A 19980-nucleotide genomic window follows, 5' to 3' on the forward strand; every position below is an offset into this window, starting at 1 on the left:
AAAAAAAGCCACTTATTCGTCTGAAAAAAAAATAAATCAATGCTCGATAACGAATTTAATTTAACATTTAATTAGCGCAGAAGTTTTACAGGATAATACATCGTGTAAGGGAGTTATCGTTACCCACGTGTTGTATATATAATACATATATATATATAATATATATATATATAATATAATATATAATATATATTATATACATATATATATATAATATTTTCCTTTTATTACTTTAAATAACATCAACTTTTACTTCGATTACAGTTCGATCGTACATCGTGTGATCTCTTCTTACTTGTCTATTCGTGCTACCCTTTCCACATCCGTTTTCATTCACGCGTACACCTACATATACACAAGCCATTCTCTCCTCTTCGTTCTCTCATTTCTCTTATTTCTCAGCTTCTCCTTTCTCTCATTCTCTCACTCTTAGCGATTTGTCTTAGTTAGTTGTGCAACGTTAAGCTTGTCCGCTAAAATACACGAATGAGAACTGCTGGGAAGAACTGTCGGTTATTAATAATCGTCCTTGCGCAAAACATTTTCTGCGAACGAAAAACGGTACAATACCACTGCTATGCGTGTATTTATCAGCACTTTTGTCCACTGTACAGTTCCCCTTTGTGAATTACCGATCCAAGAGAGATTTGTGCTAAGACTGAGGAAACCGATTGATCCGACTGAAGATTGGACCGATTCCTTGGGCGAAACACTGTGATTTAAATATTGTTTCGATTCGTGAGAGTTTTGTTTCCTTGGTGTCTGCTGTTACGCTTGGTAATTTTCGCGTATTCTTCGATTTCTAGACTTTTTCAAAATATTTGCGATATCGGAAACGAAACGTTTAGAGATTCTCTTCATCTGACAGTTTTTGAAGAATATCTTTAGTATTGTCGGCAATCTCGATTATTTGCTGAATCTAATTTCACAAGCCGAGAGATTTGAATCAATATCCCTTCTATTTTCAGATTCTCACAAAATTTTGAATATTCTCAATGCGATTAATATTTCCGATATTTGGGGATCTTAATATCGTTAACAGCGTTGGACTTTTCAAGGCCAATCGCGTGATCGGATACAATTTGTGGCGTTTCATTTACAAACTGTTTCTTCTAATCGTCTTCGAGAATTGCTCGCGATATATCAGATATAAAACGACGATTCCTGAAGATTCTTTTATTGCTGACTTGTTTGTTGCTGGCTGCAAAGTCCTAGCGTTCTGGGAGAAGATGATCCGCGCGACAAGTGATTCTTGTCTAATTATACCCTAGGAAGATTTATCGGCAGCCTTGGCCCGGTAAAGTGACAAAACATCTCTAAAAGTTAAAAGAGCCAACTCCGCCTGAACGTCGAAACGAGCCTGATAAATGAACGATCACATGCTCCGAATCTTCGGTAACGTATACGTTAAAAGCTATTACACATTAACGAATATAAAACCAAGACGAAACTCTGATTTGCCAATTAAAACCAAGGATAAAAGTGAGAAAGATGAGAAATAAAAAAAATATTTTCTCCTTTAAATAAGAAGAAAAAAAAAAATTGATCCTACAGAAATAAGGTGAAGAAATAGACACTGCTCTACTATCACTGAATTCTTGTCTTCCACTTGATTCAACGAACAGAAACAGATTCAAGAGCTTCCGATTCTTGGACCCTCTTCGCGTTCCACACGGTGTTAAAAAAATAGAATATAAAATTGAAACGAAAAATTACTCATTTTAGCTTAACGATCCGTTAATATGCCCAAAATGAAGAAACGGCACAAAACGATACAAAAACACGATCAGGTCTAAAATCATCCAAACAGGTGTATAATAACAGGGTTAAAAATATAACGTACGACTTTTAAAGCAACGCTGGTTGTTACGAAGATAAAAGAAAAAAAAAAAAAAGAAAAGAAAAGAAAGGAAGTCGATTGGAAATCTGATCTACATTTATAACGAAACCAGCGATTGATCATCAAATAAAAACCGAAAGCTTATTCGCTCGCAAAGTTCAAACAAACGTTTGCCCAGAAATGGTTTCCTTAGAAAAATTAAAAAAAAAAAAAGAAGAAAATAAAAAAAAAAAAAGAAATCTTTTGCCTGAATCCGCGCTTGTGTGCATTTTCGGAATGTATCGCGAGTGGTGTGCACCCTGAACGACGTCGTATACTGTGCCGTACAAAGCGTAGATTGTGCGTGAATCGAAGACAGTTTGGCTCCTTGTTGGACTATAGAAATCTCGAAAGAGAACGGATGTCGATATAACCGAGGATATAACACAGCGACAGACTGTTCTTCACTGTCGTTAGTTTTCCTCGAAACATTTTGTGCGAGAACTAAATCAAATTATGCAAAAATCTAAAGAAACGATCTTAATATTTCGACATTACGTTTCATGATTCTATATGTTATCGTTATTGATTTCACGTATCTGAAGATTCTATATCTCAATATTATATTTTTGATTCTACATCTTGATCTTATACTTTCGATGACTATAGATCTTCGTTTCATTGATACTGTATATTGACTGTATATATTTCATGATTCTATGATGCTGATTTTATACTTCTGGTAACACAGCTTGATTTCACATGTATACCTGATGATTATATATATCTTAATTTTATAGCATGCAACGAAAGGTATAAAATTTCAATTATATTGTTATAACGTTATCTTCCATGATCGTAATAAATTTCACGTCTGTTATAAAAAGAAAGGTGAAACATGATCGACGCACACATGCTAAAAGCAGTAAAAAAGACTCGTTAAGACATAGACATAACACGGTTATCGATTTCGAAATTGAAGGTAGCTCCGCGTTAAATTAATTTGATATAAAACGCGTAAAAACAAAGTTTAATCTCTATTTTCACTCCAATATTCGTAAAAAGTCGATAGAAAATAAAACTATTAAAAAAAAAAAAAAAAACAGTACACAAATTTCATTAAACATGTCTAGAGTACGTATCCAATAGATCCAATTAAAAAGAGTGAACAAAATAAATAAAAACAAAACAAAAATGAAATAAAATGATCAGACTCAAAGTAGAACTAGATCCTCGAACAGTCGCGGTGTTCTCGTATATCGTATACCGGGTGACGCGAATGTTCTGTATTACCAATAGCATATAACATAATAGTCGAGAAAAAAGCTACCCTCCTGATATAATTAAAATGTCCTATCTATCGTTCCTTTTTTTTTTCAGGATAAGTTAAAATATTTAAATCTCCTTCTGTGTCTCATCTTTTGTATAAAATTACACAATGTATTATACACTGTGACTAATGACTAAATATTTTAAACTGATGAAGGAAGACCAAGATGATGGTACAAAGAGAATGATAAAGTATTTCAGTTTGTCCTCAATTTGTAAACACGTAAATAGAACAAATTTGAAACAAGGAGTTTGAATGTTCTAAACAGATTTGCCAACAGATGATACAAAAACGTTTCTTCGTCTAGCCTCCTTTTCTTTTTCCCTGTCGTTCCTCGTTCCCTTTCTTTTGCTTACCCTGTTTCGTCCCGAGGACTCTTTCTAACAGGGAAAAATCCTTTCCCCTGCTCAGCATCCTAGATAAGAATCTTACAAGGCAATGTCGCGACCAACGGGATATACATTCCGGACATCTGCACGAGAGATGTCCCTTAAATAGAGAACCGATAAAACTCATACTTTTTACCTCTTTTCCCTTTTCTTTCTCCTCTATAGTGTTTAAATTTTGTCACCTCTATGATACACACACCTCGCATTTTCTCTTCTCTCCTATTCTTCCTTCTAGCTATGTACCGTGTGTTTACAGATATTTCCTCGCTCATTATCTTATACCTTTCACACATTCTATCACTCTCCATTCAATCTCGTTCTCTCTCTCTCTCTCTCTCGTACTTGTAGGTTTTTCGCTCTTCTCACTCTCTTTATGTACAGACTGCGAACTGCGGATAATAAATGATAAGTTACGCTCTAACTTACGCTATCTACGACAGTGTTTTTTTATTTTATACCGGGTGTTTTCGAGGAAGAAATGAATATTCGAGGCTCGTCCTCTCGTTTGGTTTCTCGGGCTGCGTTCTTCGAGTACAATAATTGTTCAAGAATTAGAAATAACTCAATTTTCCTAGATGTATTTTAAAAATTCCATCGTTATCTCTAGAAATTATAGAAATGATTAGAAAGTGTAACATGCTTGAAGTAGGTTTTAAAGAACGAGCTGAATCGTGGTTTAAGCTTCAACCGTGTTTCTACGTAACTGTTTCTCTAATCTCTATTTCAAAATAGAAAGGTCCCGATTTATCTTGATGCCGATTACTTCACGAAATTTCTAGACAAACGATAACGCGTCAGTAAAATTTGATTTTACCCCCACGTTCATCTGAAATAAAAAAACACGTTGTCATCTATACCACAATTAATCCGCAATTAATATCCAAGACGATCTATCACGCGATTAGTTAAATACAGATCCAACAATTATCCTCGAATACGCAGAACTAAATTAAAACAATCACCGGATGTATCCTACATTTCAATTACTCCGAACAACACGAGAATAACAAAATTTGCCCTTATTTCGAGGAACTGGCGACTTTAATTGAAACGCATATCCAACTATCCAGAAACTGCTACTAATTTCTGTCAACGATGCAATTCATAACGTGAGAGTACAGCGGAGGCAAAAGAGCGAGACACAGAGACAAGAGCGGTGTTCTGTAAAGGTGTTGCTGATTCTATTTGCGATGAAAAGATTGGCACTCGGCAATTGGCTGGCAGGAAGCAGCTGCTCCGCCTACCGCTCGCTTTTGCCTTGGTCACGCTAATTTGCATACCGTTTCTATCTAATGCACGGTCCTAGCCGCCTATAACCAGCCTGACACGCGTGAAGCAATTAAAATTTCATCATTTTTCACTGGCCTAATGAAGAGGTATCTTCGAAACCGGTAAAACCGAACGAACGTTTCATCCTCGCTGTGTCTTCTTTCTCTTCTTCACTTGGACGATCACGTTAAATGAAAAACACGATAAGTACACTTTTCTTGTTTTATTGATTTTAACGTCACTTTATGATTAACAATCTAAATACCGTCACGAGTACGCGAGGAAATAAAAATTGTCTGATATAGTATAGCAAGATCATTATCGACGAGCGATATTAAGATATTAATCGAGATTGCACTTCGTTAGAGGATTACGTGTAAATTGAACGTTTACACGTATTTCTCTGCGCTATAGGAATAATCGCAATTTTGCGTTTATGCTGTACTTCCGTTCTACAAAATAATATCCTTATTTATTGCGTCTTTACGTAATTGCTTGTGTATTTACGTTTGAAAGTCGGTAAAAATTTGTACACCTCAAAGTTAAATGATTCATCAATTACTCGTATCTCTTCTATCGCTTAACTACGTGTAGTTGTATTGATAATGATATTGCGTTTAGCATTATCGGTATTTTTCCGTGAGAAACAGTAAATGTGACTTATCGTGTTCTTCCTCTGTATTCTCGATCTACATATATGATCGCGTCTACATACACTTAGCGTTGAACAGCGTTGTGCACGAACGAGCAGCAAGATCGCGAATTGATACAAAGAAGAGGATGCTGCGAGCCGTAAATAAAGACAGGCTTTTCGAATAATCGCGTATCAGAGAATGAAATTGAATCGTGACTCGAGCCTGATTCGCAAACACCCGGTACTCGCCCGTTATAGACGAGATTAACTTAATCTTCTTTCGAACGCTCGTGTAAATGTGTATCTACTCTGCTGGCCGTAAGTATCGAGATTAAAGTACGAAAAATTAAATAACGATCGTGTACATATTTTCGCGGCGAAAATTAACAAGCTTCGGGAAAGTGACATTTATCAAATTAACTTCTCAGCGATTCCGTTCCTTCGAATATTCTAACAATGGCCAGCAGTGTACACGTGTATGAGTGGCTGTGTATGAAGGTGTACGTGTGTATGAAAGTGTGTATAAACCGTGTGAGTGTATATTATCTACATATGTACACAGGACAAACACAGAAGCGTACGGTGTGAGAGGATCGGTGTGTGAAGAGCGTGTGTGGTTCGTTATAGTGACGTTAATTAATTAGCGGGGGGTGGCTAAGATCCGTACACGCCTCAGAGATCACTCTCAGGGATCTTGCCTGCACGCTGGTGTTGAATCTTCCAAATAACATCGTTCTCCTCCCATAAAGGAAGGGGGAGCGGTGCTCCTGGACCATCGACGCTCATCGTGCTTATTTATTCTCGCTTGTTCTGTCTTTATTACCTAATGAAGAAAATAACTGGTACTAAACAGTATCGTTAACGTTAACGTAAAATTGTTTCTCTGAATATCAAACATTTGTTTATATAATATATTTATATATTAATATTTTGTCTATGTTATAACTTGCATATTATCCGAAATAATTTCTCTTCAAATATGATCCCGTTGCAGATATTAAATGTTATCCTCTGGTCGAAGAATTATGCTTCAAAGACTGTTCAAGTTTTACCGCGTAACATCTCCGTAAATTTATCGAAATTTCTTTCAAAGCCACGAAGTATTTCGTTAAGAACTTTACCGATCATTTTCTCCAACTTAAACGATTACTAGATATTTTATATTCTTCGACAAAAATGATCACAAAACACGACCGAATACTGTTACACACATATCAAACGCTGTGTGTCTTTCCCTTCTCCCAGGCAACATAGAAAATGAACCAGTATTTCATAATTGTCAACATATGAGAGGCATGGAAAAATGCCGAGAGGCTCATAACACGACGTTCGCCAAGGCCCAGAAAGATTCCGGCAGCAGATTGAGGCTTGCACGGCTCTAACCAACTACTGGTAACCGTAAATAACGTATGAGTGTGCTCCTCTTACTTCTCAGGACCTAGGTACGGGCGGTACGCTACGAGATTAAAACGGGGAATAATAATGGGAATAATGATAATCGTTTGATTGGCGGGAGAAAAGAGAACTAAAATAAAATACGACACGTGTTTGCGTTGTTTCTGGAAGCTGTGTTGTAAAAACAAGAAAAACGTTTGCCTTGTCTGGCGTCGCAGGGCGATATGGGATAAAGAAAGAAAAAGAAAAATGCTAATATGTCTTTTGCTATTTTCACGCCGGAAGCGTTCCCCCGCTGCCTCGATTTTCCTCCTGTTCTCACGGCTACTATTCGTAATAATCGTATGCGTTATATATATATATATATATATATACTATATATATCGTTCGTCCCCAAAAGAATTGGGAGAACCAAATGGGCGTCGTTCGTGTATCCTGTATCTGTGTGCGAAAAACATGTATTGCGCGTAATACCACAGGTGAAAATCTTTCTCTCTTGTTGCCGGTTAGTTTGTCTGAAAGATCCTTTCTCGAGCGTGTCTGTGTATATGTGTGTGTGTGTGTGTGTATATGCAGCGATTAAAAAGTCGAGGCATGATGTGGTCGCTTCGGTCAGAGGTACGAGATATTTCTCTTTGCTTCGATATTTATCCGAACTCCAACGTTCCGCAAATGTCCCTAAAGCTTTCTGCAACTCGTCCCTAGAACGAGAAGCTTCCGCGGTACGCGATCTCACCGTTCATCCTATCTCCGTTTCGACGCCACGAAAAAATCGCAACCGATGTTCCCTGACAATGTATACAACTAGTACGTACATTACGATGCTCGACTATACGCAGACGGTTGGTCTCGTCGATTTCTCGTCGACATGTTTTTCGCGCGCTTTGCCACGACGCCTTCGATCTAACATGGCAAAAAAGAAAATGTTCTTCTTAATTACCTAACGTGGTATACTGTGGATTCTTCATCGAGCAGAAACTGGACGAATCGGCCCAGCTGTCTCGAAAATAATACGGTTCGTCTCCCACTATCTCACAGATATAATTTCGTTGGCAGATTCGTTTACGAATCGCGAAAACTAGCTTCTTTCTCAGTTTTCTTTTTTTTCTTTTTTTCTTTTTCTCTTATAGGTTTCGTATCTTCTGTTTCTTTAGGTTTTCTCTTGGTTTCTCTTGCCCTGGCTGCTCGGGGCCCAGGGTCACAATGAGTGATAATCGCCTAATACCAGGCCGCTGTGATAACTACCATGTGACGTAGACATCCCCATGGAACCCATGCCCTGATACGCTCCCATCCCCATGCCGTTCATCGACATAGTGTTCATCGTGTTCACGCTTTGCATCGTGTTCGGCAGCATCGTCGACGGACCCATTGGGCTCAGACCACCCATGGAAGGAGCTATAGCACCCATCTGCATCGACGTGGCTGTATGAGGAAGCGACTTCTGCAGATCCGCCGAGGTCGGTGTGATCAGGTAATCCTGGAACAAGAAAGGATAGACATGGTTCATCGATGCAAGAGCTTGTGAACTTTGTTCTTCGAGGCATTTGAAATACTTTTGTGATGTTTTGCTGGCGGTTTATCGTCTGAGTCTTCTTGCGCAATAGTTTATTAATTAATAATGTAATAATAATAGTAATAATATTGAAATATTATAATTGAATTTATAAATTTACTTGCAATGGGATAATCAGATGATTTGAAAGCTGTAAAATTTCATTTGGCGTATTTCTGAAACTTGCTGTTGTAGGAGAAAATTTAATGATTAAGTGATTTCTGAAATTTCATTAATCATATTTGTTTAATTATGCAAGAGGAGCCTGGAATATTTTCATAATAACGTTTGATGATCTTTGATATATATTTCTTGGTCCGGAATTGATTGGTAGATCAGAAGAAAATATTTAATTATTTATTATTATATTTATTATTATTATATTTAGTATGAATAAAGGGAAAAGAATTGGCTACCATTTGAGTATCTTGAGCAAGTAAGTAATCGAGTTTAAGGAGATTATAGAGAGTGATCGTTACCTGTAGATCTACAGCTTAGATGCGTTCCCAACCATCGAATTAAGAATCATTAATTTTCCTCTAGTTAGTTTTTGTTACGGATGCTTAAAAAAGTTAGCTATGAACTACTAAAGCGGAGTTAGAATTATCATACTTATCACCCATCGCGCAAACCATTACACTTAGTTGGTTATAAACACAAAAATTTATTCAAGACTCTTCATAAATTTCAAGCAATCTTTCACCTTACCTGATATTCTTACGCTATACGACGCGTGCTTTGCATTTGTTATCGTAAAAACTTTAATAACTTTAAACTTATGAAAGCATATATGCTAAGTGATAATCATAACTTAATTAACCGTATAATTAATGATTTGGACAAAACTAAATGAATGAATGTTCTTCTTACGAAAGTTGTAACGCTCGATTAATCTCAAGCTTCTACACTTTAATGTACACTGTAATTCTCAGTCCACCAAATACTACAGTCCACTGAATTAACAGAGCAAGAATTTCAAATACCAACGCCCAATTACTTTCCAGAAAATAATCCTATTAATCTTTTGGTTCTAGTGGAATATGCAAATATGCCTTTAGATCATGAACAAAAAAATAATTGAGAAATACCGTTATCTATTCAACAATTGAAAGAAACTTAAATATCTGTAACCATTGCTTGTTCTTTAAGGGGGTATTCTAGTCTAGAGGCATGAATTTCGGGCGGATTTTGAAGCTCTGTACAAGCGGAACAAAAAATATTTTTACTATCCATTTTTTTATCATTTGTTTATTGATATTTTAAGATTACATAAAAAATTAACCGAAAAGGAAAACTCAAAATTCACGAAGTTATAAGCTTGCAAAGTGAGGGGTCCAAAAAAAGGGTGTCCTGGCGTGCATGATTTCAACCCTTCTAGTCATCTGAAGCAAAAAAGCCGTATGGATTCTTAATTAGTATAGATGCGGCTATAGTCTGAACCTTGGAAAAGTCAAAAAAATATTTTTTCACAAAATGGCAGCCGTTTAAAGAAAAAGTTTCCTTTTGGGCATGTTTTTCTGCCAATTCCGAATTATATAAAAATAGTAAAATTAAGAATTTTGGTCTGAGCGTGGTTCAGGCGATAGAGGAATGTATAAAGAACATTCACACCAAATTTCAAACAAATCGGTTCACTGAAACTCGAGATATCGTGCACGCCAACTCGAAAAAAGTAGTTTCGAGAAAAACGCGTTTAAAGTTTTGAGACAAGTTTCCGGCAATTCTACTCATAGAATGGTACAGCATATTTACATATTTTTAATCGGCGATTCCTGCTCTATACAAGAAACCTTCCTCTACTTCAAACTGCTCATTCTCCGAAGTTCTTTCATGGAGACGAGCAGTTCTGGCTTCCTTTGATGCCTCTGAAGCTCGGAGTTCAGAGTGCTCGATGCGAACTTCGTCTCGCCTGATTGCGAACGCATGAGCTTCTGTGCCAATCGTGATTCCCACGACACTTGAGATTTTTAATATGGGTATAAAAATTATTATTCATTAAAAATACATACTGCGAGGAAAGTGGAAATTTGAATTGTCTGTGTTCGTGCGTGGATGTGCTTCCATATTAAAAAGTTTAACGATTCGTTATTATTTTGGCTTTCAGCACCCAAATATCGTTCCAATTGAATTATTGAATTAAAAATACATTAAAAAGGGATAAAGTACGATAAAGATTTTATGAGGGTATTCATATGTAGGTACTCGGGCAGAGTCTACCGTCTACTGTTCATTTGTTCCGGTCGGTCCGGAGCAGATGCCGCGTCACAAAAATAACTGTAACTCATAAAATAATTAAAATTCTGAAAAATCCTTTTAAGGGCATATCCTTGAATGTCTAAACTTTGGAAATATGAACAAAAATTTTTCGATTTTTTCAAATTTGTAGACTAGAATACACCCTTAATCAGTTATCCTTTTTCCTCTGCCAAAAAAGAGAACTAAAGAAAAAAGATGAAAAATAGCAAAACCTCACAAGACAGTTCACTGTACCTGCGAGCTACTAATCCATTAATCCTTTTAATCATATCAATCCTTTAAAATTGCAGTGAAATATAATAACGTGTGTCGAGGTCATGATCTAAAAATTCTTGCCAAACACTGATGTCTATCCTACGATTCTATGAAATTGAAAGTAACTTGAATATTTATTACAACATTGTGATAAACTATTGCTTGATCCTTAATCAGTTAAGATCAGTCCCTCTTCCTTCTGTTAAGAAAAGAAATAAAAAGAAGATGAAAACAGTTCACTGTACTTGTGAACTATTAATCCACTAATCCTTTTAATCCTACTAATCCTTTAAAATTGCAGTGAAATATAATAACGTGTGTCGTGGTCATGATCTAAAAATTCTTGCCAAACACTGATGTCTATCCTGCGATCCCATGAAATTGAAAGTAACTTGAATATTTATGACAACATTGTGATAAACTATTGCTTGATCCTTAATCAGTTAAGATCAGTCCCTCTTCCTTCTGTTAAGAAAAGAAATAAAAAGAAGATGAAAACAGTTCACTGTACTTGTGAACTATTAATCCACTAATCCTTTTAATCCTACTAATCCTTTAAAATTGCAGTGAAATATAATAACGTGTGTCGAGGTCATGATCTAAAAATTCTTGCCAAACACTGATGTCTATCCTACGATCCCATGAAATTGAAAGTAACTTGAATATTTATGACAACATTGTGATAAACTATTGCTTGATACTTAATCGATTAAGATCAGTCCCTCTTCCTTCTGCTAAGAAAAGAAATAAAAAAAAAAAAAGATGGAAAGTAGCAAAACCACACAAAACAGTTCACTATACCTGTGGACTATAGTACTGCATATAGTCCAACTGGCTCTTCTGCTGGGCGCAGCTGGGTGGCGGCGGTGGCAAGGTCGCCGTGGGATGTACCAAGCCGTGAGTACCGTGAGCACCGACCTGGAGATGATGTTGCAGCTGATGATGAAGGTTCCGTTTGTCGTCTCCGCTCTCGCTTCCGGTATCGTGGTGTTGTATATGGTGCGTCGGCGTGTGAGGATGGCTCAAGGTCGAGCCATGGCCTTGGTGGTACGAATGAGGACTGGAAACCGAGACAGGAGGAGGAAGCTGATACATGCTCGACGCCTGTTGATGTTCCATCATCGGTTGCTGCTGCTGCGCAGCTACAGCGCAGGATGATGGTTGTTGCGGCGGTTGCTGATTGACCGCCTGCCTCTTCGTTTCATCACCACTTTCGCTGCTCGAATCACCTAAACCTCCGCCGTGAGTTTTGTCCTCCCGTTGGCCGCTGTAACAGATAAGAAGATGGTTGGCTTGTTAGAGAAGATCGATGACGTACAAACTTATTTTTGATGCAATTTTGCGCTTGAACAACAGTTTAATAATTGAACCAACCAAGTTGCGTGCAAGTAAATTTTATAAATTTCAAGTCAATAGTCGACCGATATTAAGACAAACAATCAACCGATATTCGATGTATAATCATAAATTTAGAGAAAACCAATTTACAACTTACAACTTGTACGTAACTTTCGACATTATAGTACGTCTATCTAATGAGGAAGTCCAATCGAGGGATCCTACCAGTCACGATTTTCATCAGGAACAAACTACAACTATATAAAATCGCGAAACAACCATTCCACTTTTAAGTTCTGCAAAGATTCCGATGCAATCCCATTCCCAATGTTCCCTCAAAAATATGAACACACAGTGCTCCTAACAATGCAAGAACAGATTAGAAAACGGCAGAAACCACACAGATCCTCCATAGATTTCGTTCGTTATCTATCCAACAAATTTCTCCTAGTTAACGCGAACAATACCCACACCCAGCGATGGAGCCGCTTAGATATCCAATTAATATTGCAAGTCGATGCTAGGCGAATCTTTACCGCTCTCCTCTCGTTTGCCTCGGGCGGTTCCTCCGCAGCACTGCGCTACGCCGCGATACTAAACTCTTCTTCTCACAACCGGCAACAGTTCCAATATAATTACTGACAAAACAGTCGACCAATGATCCTCGGTATCCCGAGAAGCGGAAGAGGATAAGGGCTGCACGGAATAATGCCTGCTAAGATAATACCATCTTCGATTCGTAAAATACCGGTGAAGAGGGTACTGCTTCCTTTTCTGGCTGTAGCAACGTGAATTAAGGGTGGAACATCACCGAGAACAAGGAGGAACGAGTAAAACTGACAACAGAATAGGAATATAAAGCGGGAGGAAGAGAGAGGAAGAGAGGAGTGAACTCGCTCTGGACGTATCGTAAACTCAATTTAGCAGGCTGGACCTCCTTGAAGCCACGAAGCACGTGGGACCACTTCGGGATCCTTGCGGCCTCGCGCTTCAACCTCTTTCTCTCTTGAACGTTCGGTTACCTCCTCGTCATGCTTGACTAAGACACTCTCTATATCCAGGTACGAGCAATCGTTAAGCGCTTGTTTTACAAGTCGTTTAGACGTGGCCGCCGCGATACGGCACTGTCTCTCCAGGCGCAAGTGCCACGACACTTGTCTACGGGGTGTTTTCGAGAACCGGTCCCTCTCGCGTTCGTTCAGTTCGGCCCCGCCTCCCTTCCCAGCTACCGAACTCTGATAACGGGCATCCCGTTTTACACACTTTCGTGTAACCTTTCACTTTTGTGATATCGGCGACCCTCTTGATCTTCCACGACCGACTTCCACGGGAACCGCGTTCACGGCATTTCAGTTAAATGAAATGAAATTTAAATTTATGGATGCTTGGATTTTGTATCGTATCTTTTATCGACAGGATACACGCGTTACAACGCGGCTTTACGCGCTTTCGGGTATCATTTTACTTTTATAATATATTATATTATTCGATCTCTGAGGATTGACTTCCTTGAGTATCTTTACGGGTAGCGAGTATTTAGAGCTGAATAAAATTCCTATTTACGAATGACGCGCTTTTTCGCGTGTCTTTTTATTGTGATTTCGGACTTCAAGTATCAGAAGAAGGGATAGTAAAAAGCCAAAGGGTGGAAGGACAACGATGATTTCGTTAGATTGGAATCTGACATAACGTTAAACTCAAAAGTAAAACAAGGAAGGTCAGTGGTTTCGTTAGATTAAGAGTCTAGCATAACGTTAAACTCTGAAAATTATCGTTCTATACATATCACGATAAAAGATCAACGAAGATTTCATTGGATAAGTGTCTAACATGTCGTTAAGCTCTATGGAAACTCGCTCGTACAGTATCACAACAAAACGGACAAAAGAATCCCAAAGAACAAGGCCAAGGAAGATTCTATGGGACCGAATCCCAACATATTATTAAACGATATAGAAATGATTGTCTCATGCAAAATCACGCTACAAAAGATGAAAATGCCCCAAAGAAAGATTCCACTGTATAAGAGTCTAACGTATCATCGTAAATAGAAATTCACTTATACAGTAACGCTATTTATTTTCTTACACATCGTTAAACGGTAATAGAAATTATCGTCTCATACGGAAGCGTGCTAAAAAAGATCAAGGAAGATTCCAACGAAACAAAAAAGAAACATATAGGTCCCTATATCCCTCGACTAATTCTTCCGAGACGAGGCGAACGATAAATCCGTTCGGCAGGTGAAAATCTGGTTGGTCGTTCGGTGCCGGTTGCAGGGGAGTCGGTTCTCGTCGTCCGAGGACAAGAATTATTTCCACGAGACGCGATGCAACAGATCCCACACGTGGAACGACGTAGTTCCGAGGCAAGGACAAGGGGATCAGCTTGTTTCCACCGGTACTTTCCGTGCCACCCGTTGCATGCCTGGGTCTATAACCCCAGACGAGGTGTCCCCAGGTATGCCTTATCCGAGTCGAGATCGCGCAGTAAATTTATCCGCGTTGCACGCCGCGCGTTGCCTGCCTAAGAGAACGGAATCTTTCGGGCATTATTATTTTCATTAGGATTTGTGACTCATCGCGTGCCCGGGACATTTATTTGGCGGACGAGTTTCTCGCGACAACTAAACCTATTACCGCGAGATCTCTCGCTTCTCTTCGCCATTCCATCCAACAGCTTTTCTCTTGATTTTTCAGATCTTTGATTTTATTACCGTTTATTATTTTATTGCGATTATCCACAGTCATCGGGCTTTTTTTTTATGCCGTACATGTTTGGCGTTATTGTAAATGTACACGATGATTGCAAAATAGGTTGCAGGAACAAAGTAAGTACAGCGATAATATGTTGGAATTAACGGCGAGGAAAAGTGCAATTATTGGGAAATAAGATACAAATTAGAAAATATAGAGCAGGTAGGCACTGTATATAGATGTATGTATAGATAGGTATATATAAATGAAGAATGAAGAATGGACGGTGTCTATAGATATACAGGAGTTTAGTTTTCGTTTGGTTTTATGTTTATAAATTATATAAAACCAAGTCCGATTTTTAAGTCATCGGGCAACAACCAGTAAATACGATATAATAAATTATACGTGACACTAATTTTACAGAATAGAGAATTATCCAGAAGGAAACGAGCAGTGACATTCTAAAATTATAAGCGACACTCTTGTTGAAAAACACATTTTAAATTAACAAAAAGTTACATACACAAATTAATGAATCACCTTATACAGTACACGTAGTATATGTATCATTATACAGGCACAGTTCGTTAGAATTAGTAACACGTCTAATTATTTCCCAATATCGAGGCAATAATTCAAAGATAATTTCGTATCATCACTGATAACGATCGTCGATTCCGCGGAGGACGACGATGGCCGGATAATTTTTACTGTCGTTATTTTTAATCATTTTCTCGTACGAAAAATGTGACACGCTAGTGAATAACATCGAAACGGGCCGAAAAACCGTGGCGCGCGATTTTATGGCATCAGCATGGTCTCGCCGTTTTAAACGGCGCTGAGATAATGATCGAAGGCGCGGCTCGTTTTATTAATCGGCCAGTTCGTAAATAAGCTTCACTTGGAAATTCCGTAACCGGGCTTCTCCTCTCCATTGCTCGAGCGAAGTCAACGAGATCGATTCGTTCAGTTTCCAGAAACAGAAATGGCCGAGAATGGGTTCCATGGATCCCATCGTGAAGAAGATTCTATCTTACGAGGAACAACGTCCCTGGCGTTGTTCTTAAGGTCACCTCCTGACCGCAGAATTCCCTAATAATTCAACCACTTTTGACGTTAAAGACCATGAATATTAAACAGTTAAAAGAAACGTGGAGGATGATCATAGTAACGTAACATAACTCACGAGAATATTCGTATTATTACAAATATTCAATATCGTGAAATAAAGAGTAAATAACATTACTTAGGAAATTGGTATAAAAAGATTCTGACATATATACGTAGGTTAAAAAAGATAACCTCGGACAATTATTATATAGATACTTATAATGAAAGCATATTGTATTATCAATTATCTCGCGGATTTATTGTAACTGTAAATAGAAGTAGTGCAGATCACTATCATTTAGCAGCTGCTCTCGCTCGTATCGGTGTTACCAACAACCCTAAATGCAGATGCAATCTCGAAAATGAAACTTAACCATGCCTTATGTCTTATGGCAATGTAATCTATATAATGTTCAAAGAACGAAATTAATATATGTACAACCTTCGAAAGATAAATTTCCAGCTACCATTAGACATTGCAACGCTGCTGGCTATTCCGAACATCAAAGCGTGTGTTCAAATTCTAACCTTCTTAAATAGTTGCAACTCGTGTATCTAAGAGGAAGCCGAAAAAAAGATCTTCATCTCACTGTGTATTTTCGTATGTAAATATCCAGTTATACTACTTTGTAATACTATACAATGTTGGAAAATTCTGTTATAATATATCGTTATGATAAATCTCTTACGAAAGTTTTTTTCAATAAAAAGAAAAGGAAATATATTTTACCAAAGTACAGAGATCTAAACTTGATCTATACTGATAAATCATGGTAGTAAATGCGCTAGAAACAGAAACGGAAAAGAAGAAAAATAATCGGTGAATAAAAAAGAAAAATAGGTTAGCGTCAAATTACATGTACCTATGAAATATGTACCATGTGACGTAGCCACATGCCATATGCAGCGCTGTCCATCAGTCCTTAACACGCATGCGCACTGCTCCCATCGAGAAGAATCGCGCGGTTAAAATTTATTAAAGAAGAACGTGTGATTACCGTGTGTACCGCTCGCCACGAACCCTGACCCCACTCGTTTGCGACGGGGCGATACCGTGTGGTGGCTCGAATAAAGTGTGCGACAACGCAGGGGCGACAGAGCCGATATAATCCGATTTTACGAGGCGGCCCACGAGAGAAAAAGATTCAACGAAGGGGGAACGAAGAAAGCCACGAAGTAGGTGCGACAAAGAGGGCGAGAAAGAAGGGAGATGCTATCTCGACCCCGTGCTGCTCTCTGCCGAGCGATATAAACTTAGACGCGAATTAGTGGAATCGCGCAAGCCGATACCATCTCATTTTGGCCGGCTAGCGAATAACGCCATAGGAAATTTATCGGGAAATTAAATTACGAATTATGCTAATCCGACAGAATAGCCCTCGGCTCTTTCTTTCTTTCACTGTCTATATATGTAAGAATGAAACGGCGATGCTGTTCGAGTGGTTACTGACAGATATGATCGGTCTATCGATATCGTGAACGTTGTGACTTTTGTTTATAATATATCTCCTAGAGTTTTTCGAAATATGTGCGCGCGAGATGTCTAGCGTGACAGCGCCACCCACTCGCAATCATCGACCACCATCTATAGAATCGTATCTCTTTTATTCGATATCGTTTGCTCAATGAAAAACGACGCTCGAATATGCGGCGATAAAATGGATTACGACGAACTATGGATATATGCACGATGTTGAAATACGTCCATATGTCGAACGTGTTAAAGAGCAGCTCATTAGGGATGATTTTAGATTTGTCGATCTAATAAGGATGATGGACAAGAGTTCACTATAGAGTCATAGAGTATCATAAGAAAGTACGTACATATCCATCTGAATCTTATATCTCCTTTTATGATCAATTATTAAGGTTAAGGTAATACTTTAAATGTCTTGTACATACTATATTGTAATATTACGCATCTAGTTCTTTTTTGTTTATTAGTCGGTCCCTCTTTCTTGTCAACTGGATAACTTTTTAAACAATTATGAGAAACAATAAAACAGCGGAATGAAAAAATCCTATTATATATCCTTGATACATATTTTATTTTTTATTATACCATGCTTACCGTATATGAACACCGTGTATATGTGGCTTGTTAAAAGACGTTATTAATTTCTACGATGAACGATATACAGTCTACAAAATGTTTACGCATACGCAAATGATTACTTCTTATTCGGCTTTGTTTTCTATCTCGTCTTTCCTCATAGAGACTTTATTGTAACATACATAAGGTAATTCTATACAGTCAACGACCATAGTGTTGAGCATTCTTCGTTTGCGCGATTGTCAACAATCGTCGGTGACTTTTTCCACGATCTATTTGATTACAAGCCTATAAGACAGAGAGGAATTTCGAGGGCGTGAGACGTAGTGCCGCGTCTCCAATGATCATCAGCGTGGCGTCTCGGCACGGGACACGCGTAAACGTTGGCCGTATATCTTCGCGGCGAATTAGAAAAGGACGGAAAATGAATAGAAAGAGCAAAAGACACGAGGTGACCAGTGGAAAGCCGACTAAAAGCCGAGCCAAGAGATCTGAGATTTCGGCTTCTATTCTGGTCAGAGATGCGATCCGATTGCGCTCGCCGTCGCGTTAGAAACGCGAGACAATATTATTAGACCGTGTTGTGAAAAACAAAGAAAAAGGGGAACAATCTCTAGCTAACAGGACATAACGCCTGCTGTTCATGTTCATACAGTTCAATTACTATTCGAGTCGAGAACTAAATTGTGTACCTATATCGGAAGAAACGTTTAACCTACAACTGACCTTCGCTTTCACTCTATTTTTATATTTTAACGCTGTGACGACCGGCTACTAGTTGCAAAAGTCATTTTTATTAGTGGTCAGCTACGTCTTTCAATGATTAATAAGACATATATCTTTCAGTAACTTCAGATAAGTATCTTATTTCCATGTAGCGTCACCGATATTAATTACATTAACTTATTAAATACACCGAAATTAAGTAATCCTACACATTCACGGTTACCAATGATACCAATTAAAGATTGAAATAAAATGCAAAACTTCAACCAAAGATAATACCTCTCGTTACATACGAATTATTCGCAGAATTATCTGGCGCCATAAATCCCACTACAAAAGCCTAACTTGCGCCAGAAACTTTCGTGAGATCCAGAATTAGATGGGCACGTTATTATCTCAGAAGGGGAGATCCTTTGAACGGAGAAGACTAGCCAACAGAGGAGGCTACTTCAGGATTTACTCTGCATGCAGTCGAAAAGGCAGGAAGGCAAGCTTTCCATCGCAGATGAATCTCCGTGGATGTAGAGAGAGCAAATTGAAAATCGGTTGGTCAGCTTGTCGGCAGGCAGAGAGAGGATTTTCCCAAGCACACCAAGGGAAGCCTGTTGCTGCTCTCACAGTTTCTCTGGTCTCTAGATCCAGTCCGCTCGGCAGGTGAGCGCGTCGAGTAAGCGCCGAAGAGAAGAAGGGACTTTACCGGCAGCTGATTCCATAAGTAGATAGGAAAGAATTTCTTCGGCCTAAAATAATGGGGATGCAGCCTACCGTGTACACACCGCCTCTGTTTACAAACTTTGCTCGCCTCTTTCTTTGCTCTTGCTTCCTCCTCCATGGTCAAGCTAACCGCGTCTACCTTTTGTTTCTCTTTACCTGCCACTCTCACCCCATGCTCTTCATGGCGATTCTACCGATCATGTAATTTTAAGGAAATATTCACCATGGGTTGTTGACGGTTATATATAGTTTCTATAGTATCTGTATCTTTTTGAGGATACGAAAATAACCTTCACGGTTTTGCTTTAACGCGAGTGTGTATAGCGATGAGATCTGAAACACTTCCGAGTCGCTTCAAATCTGGGTCGTTATCAAGGCATTCAAGACTCAAAACCTATCAAGATTTTCAAAAGTTTTAAGCCTCGAATTCTGTTCGAA

The 19980-nt window shown here is 38.4% G+C and overlaps 1 protein-coding gene across 4 annotated transcripts in view; it reads right to left on the reverse strand.

Moving 5' to 3' along the window:
* Nucleotides 1–7930: 7930 nt before the first annotated feature.
* Nucleotides 7931–19980, reverse strand: part of LOC126922183 (homeobox protein SIX1-like) — a 51264-nt gene continuing 39214 nt past the window's right edge. For 2 of the 4 annotated variants that reach the window (XM_050734524.1, XM_050734525.1), the window contains exons 4-5: nt 11704–12169; nt 7931–8316 (exon numbers count right to left, since the gene is read on the reverse strand). In XM_050734524.1, coding sequence (XP_050590481.1) covers nt 8035–8316; nt 11704–12169 — 748 coding nt within the window. In that variant the 3' untranslated portion in view covers nt 7931–8034. Of the gene's footprint in view, nt 8317–9632; nt 9774–11703; nt 12170–19980 lie in introns of those variants that run through there. The other 2 variants (XM_050734526.1, XM_050734527.1) reach the window with 2 other exon arrangements.

This window comes from Bombus affinis, chromosome 11 (genome assembly GCF_024516045.1).
Source record: "Bombus affinis isolate iyBomAffi1 chromosome 11, iyBomAffi1.2, whole genome shotgun sequence".
Taxonomy (NCBI): Eukaryota; Metazoa; Arthropoda; class Insecta; order Hymenoptera; family Apidae; genus Bombus; species Bombus affinis.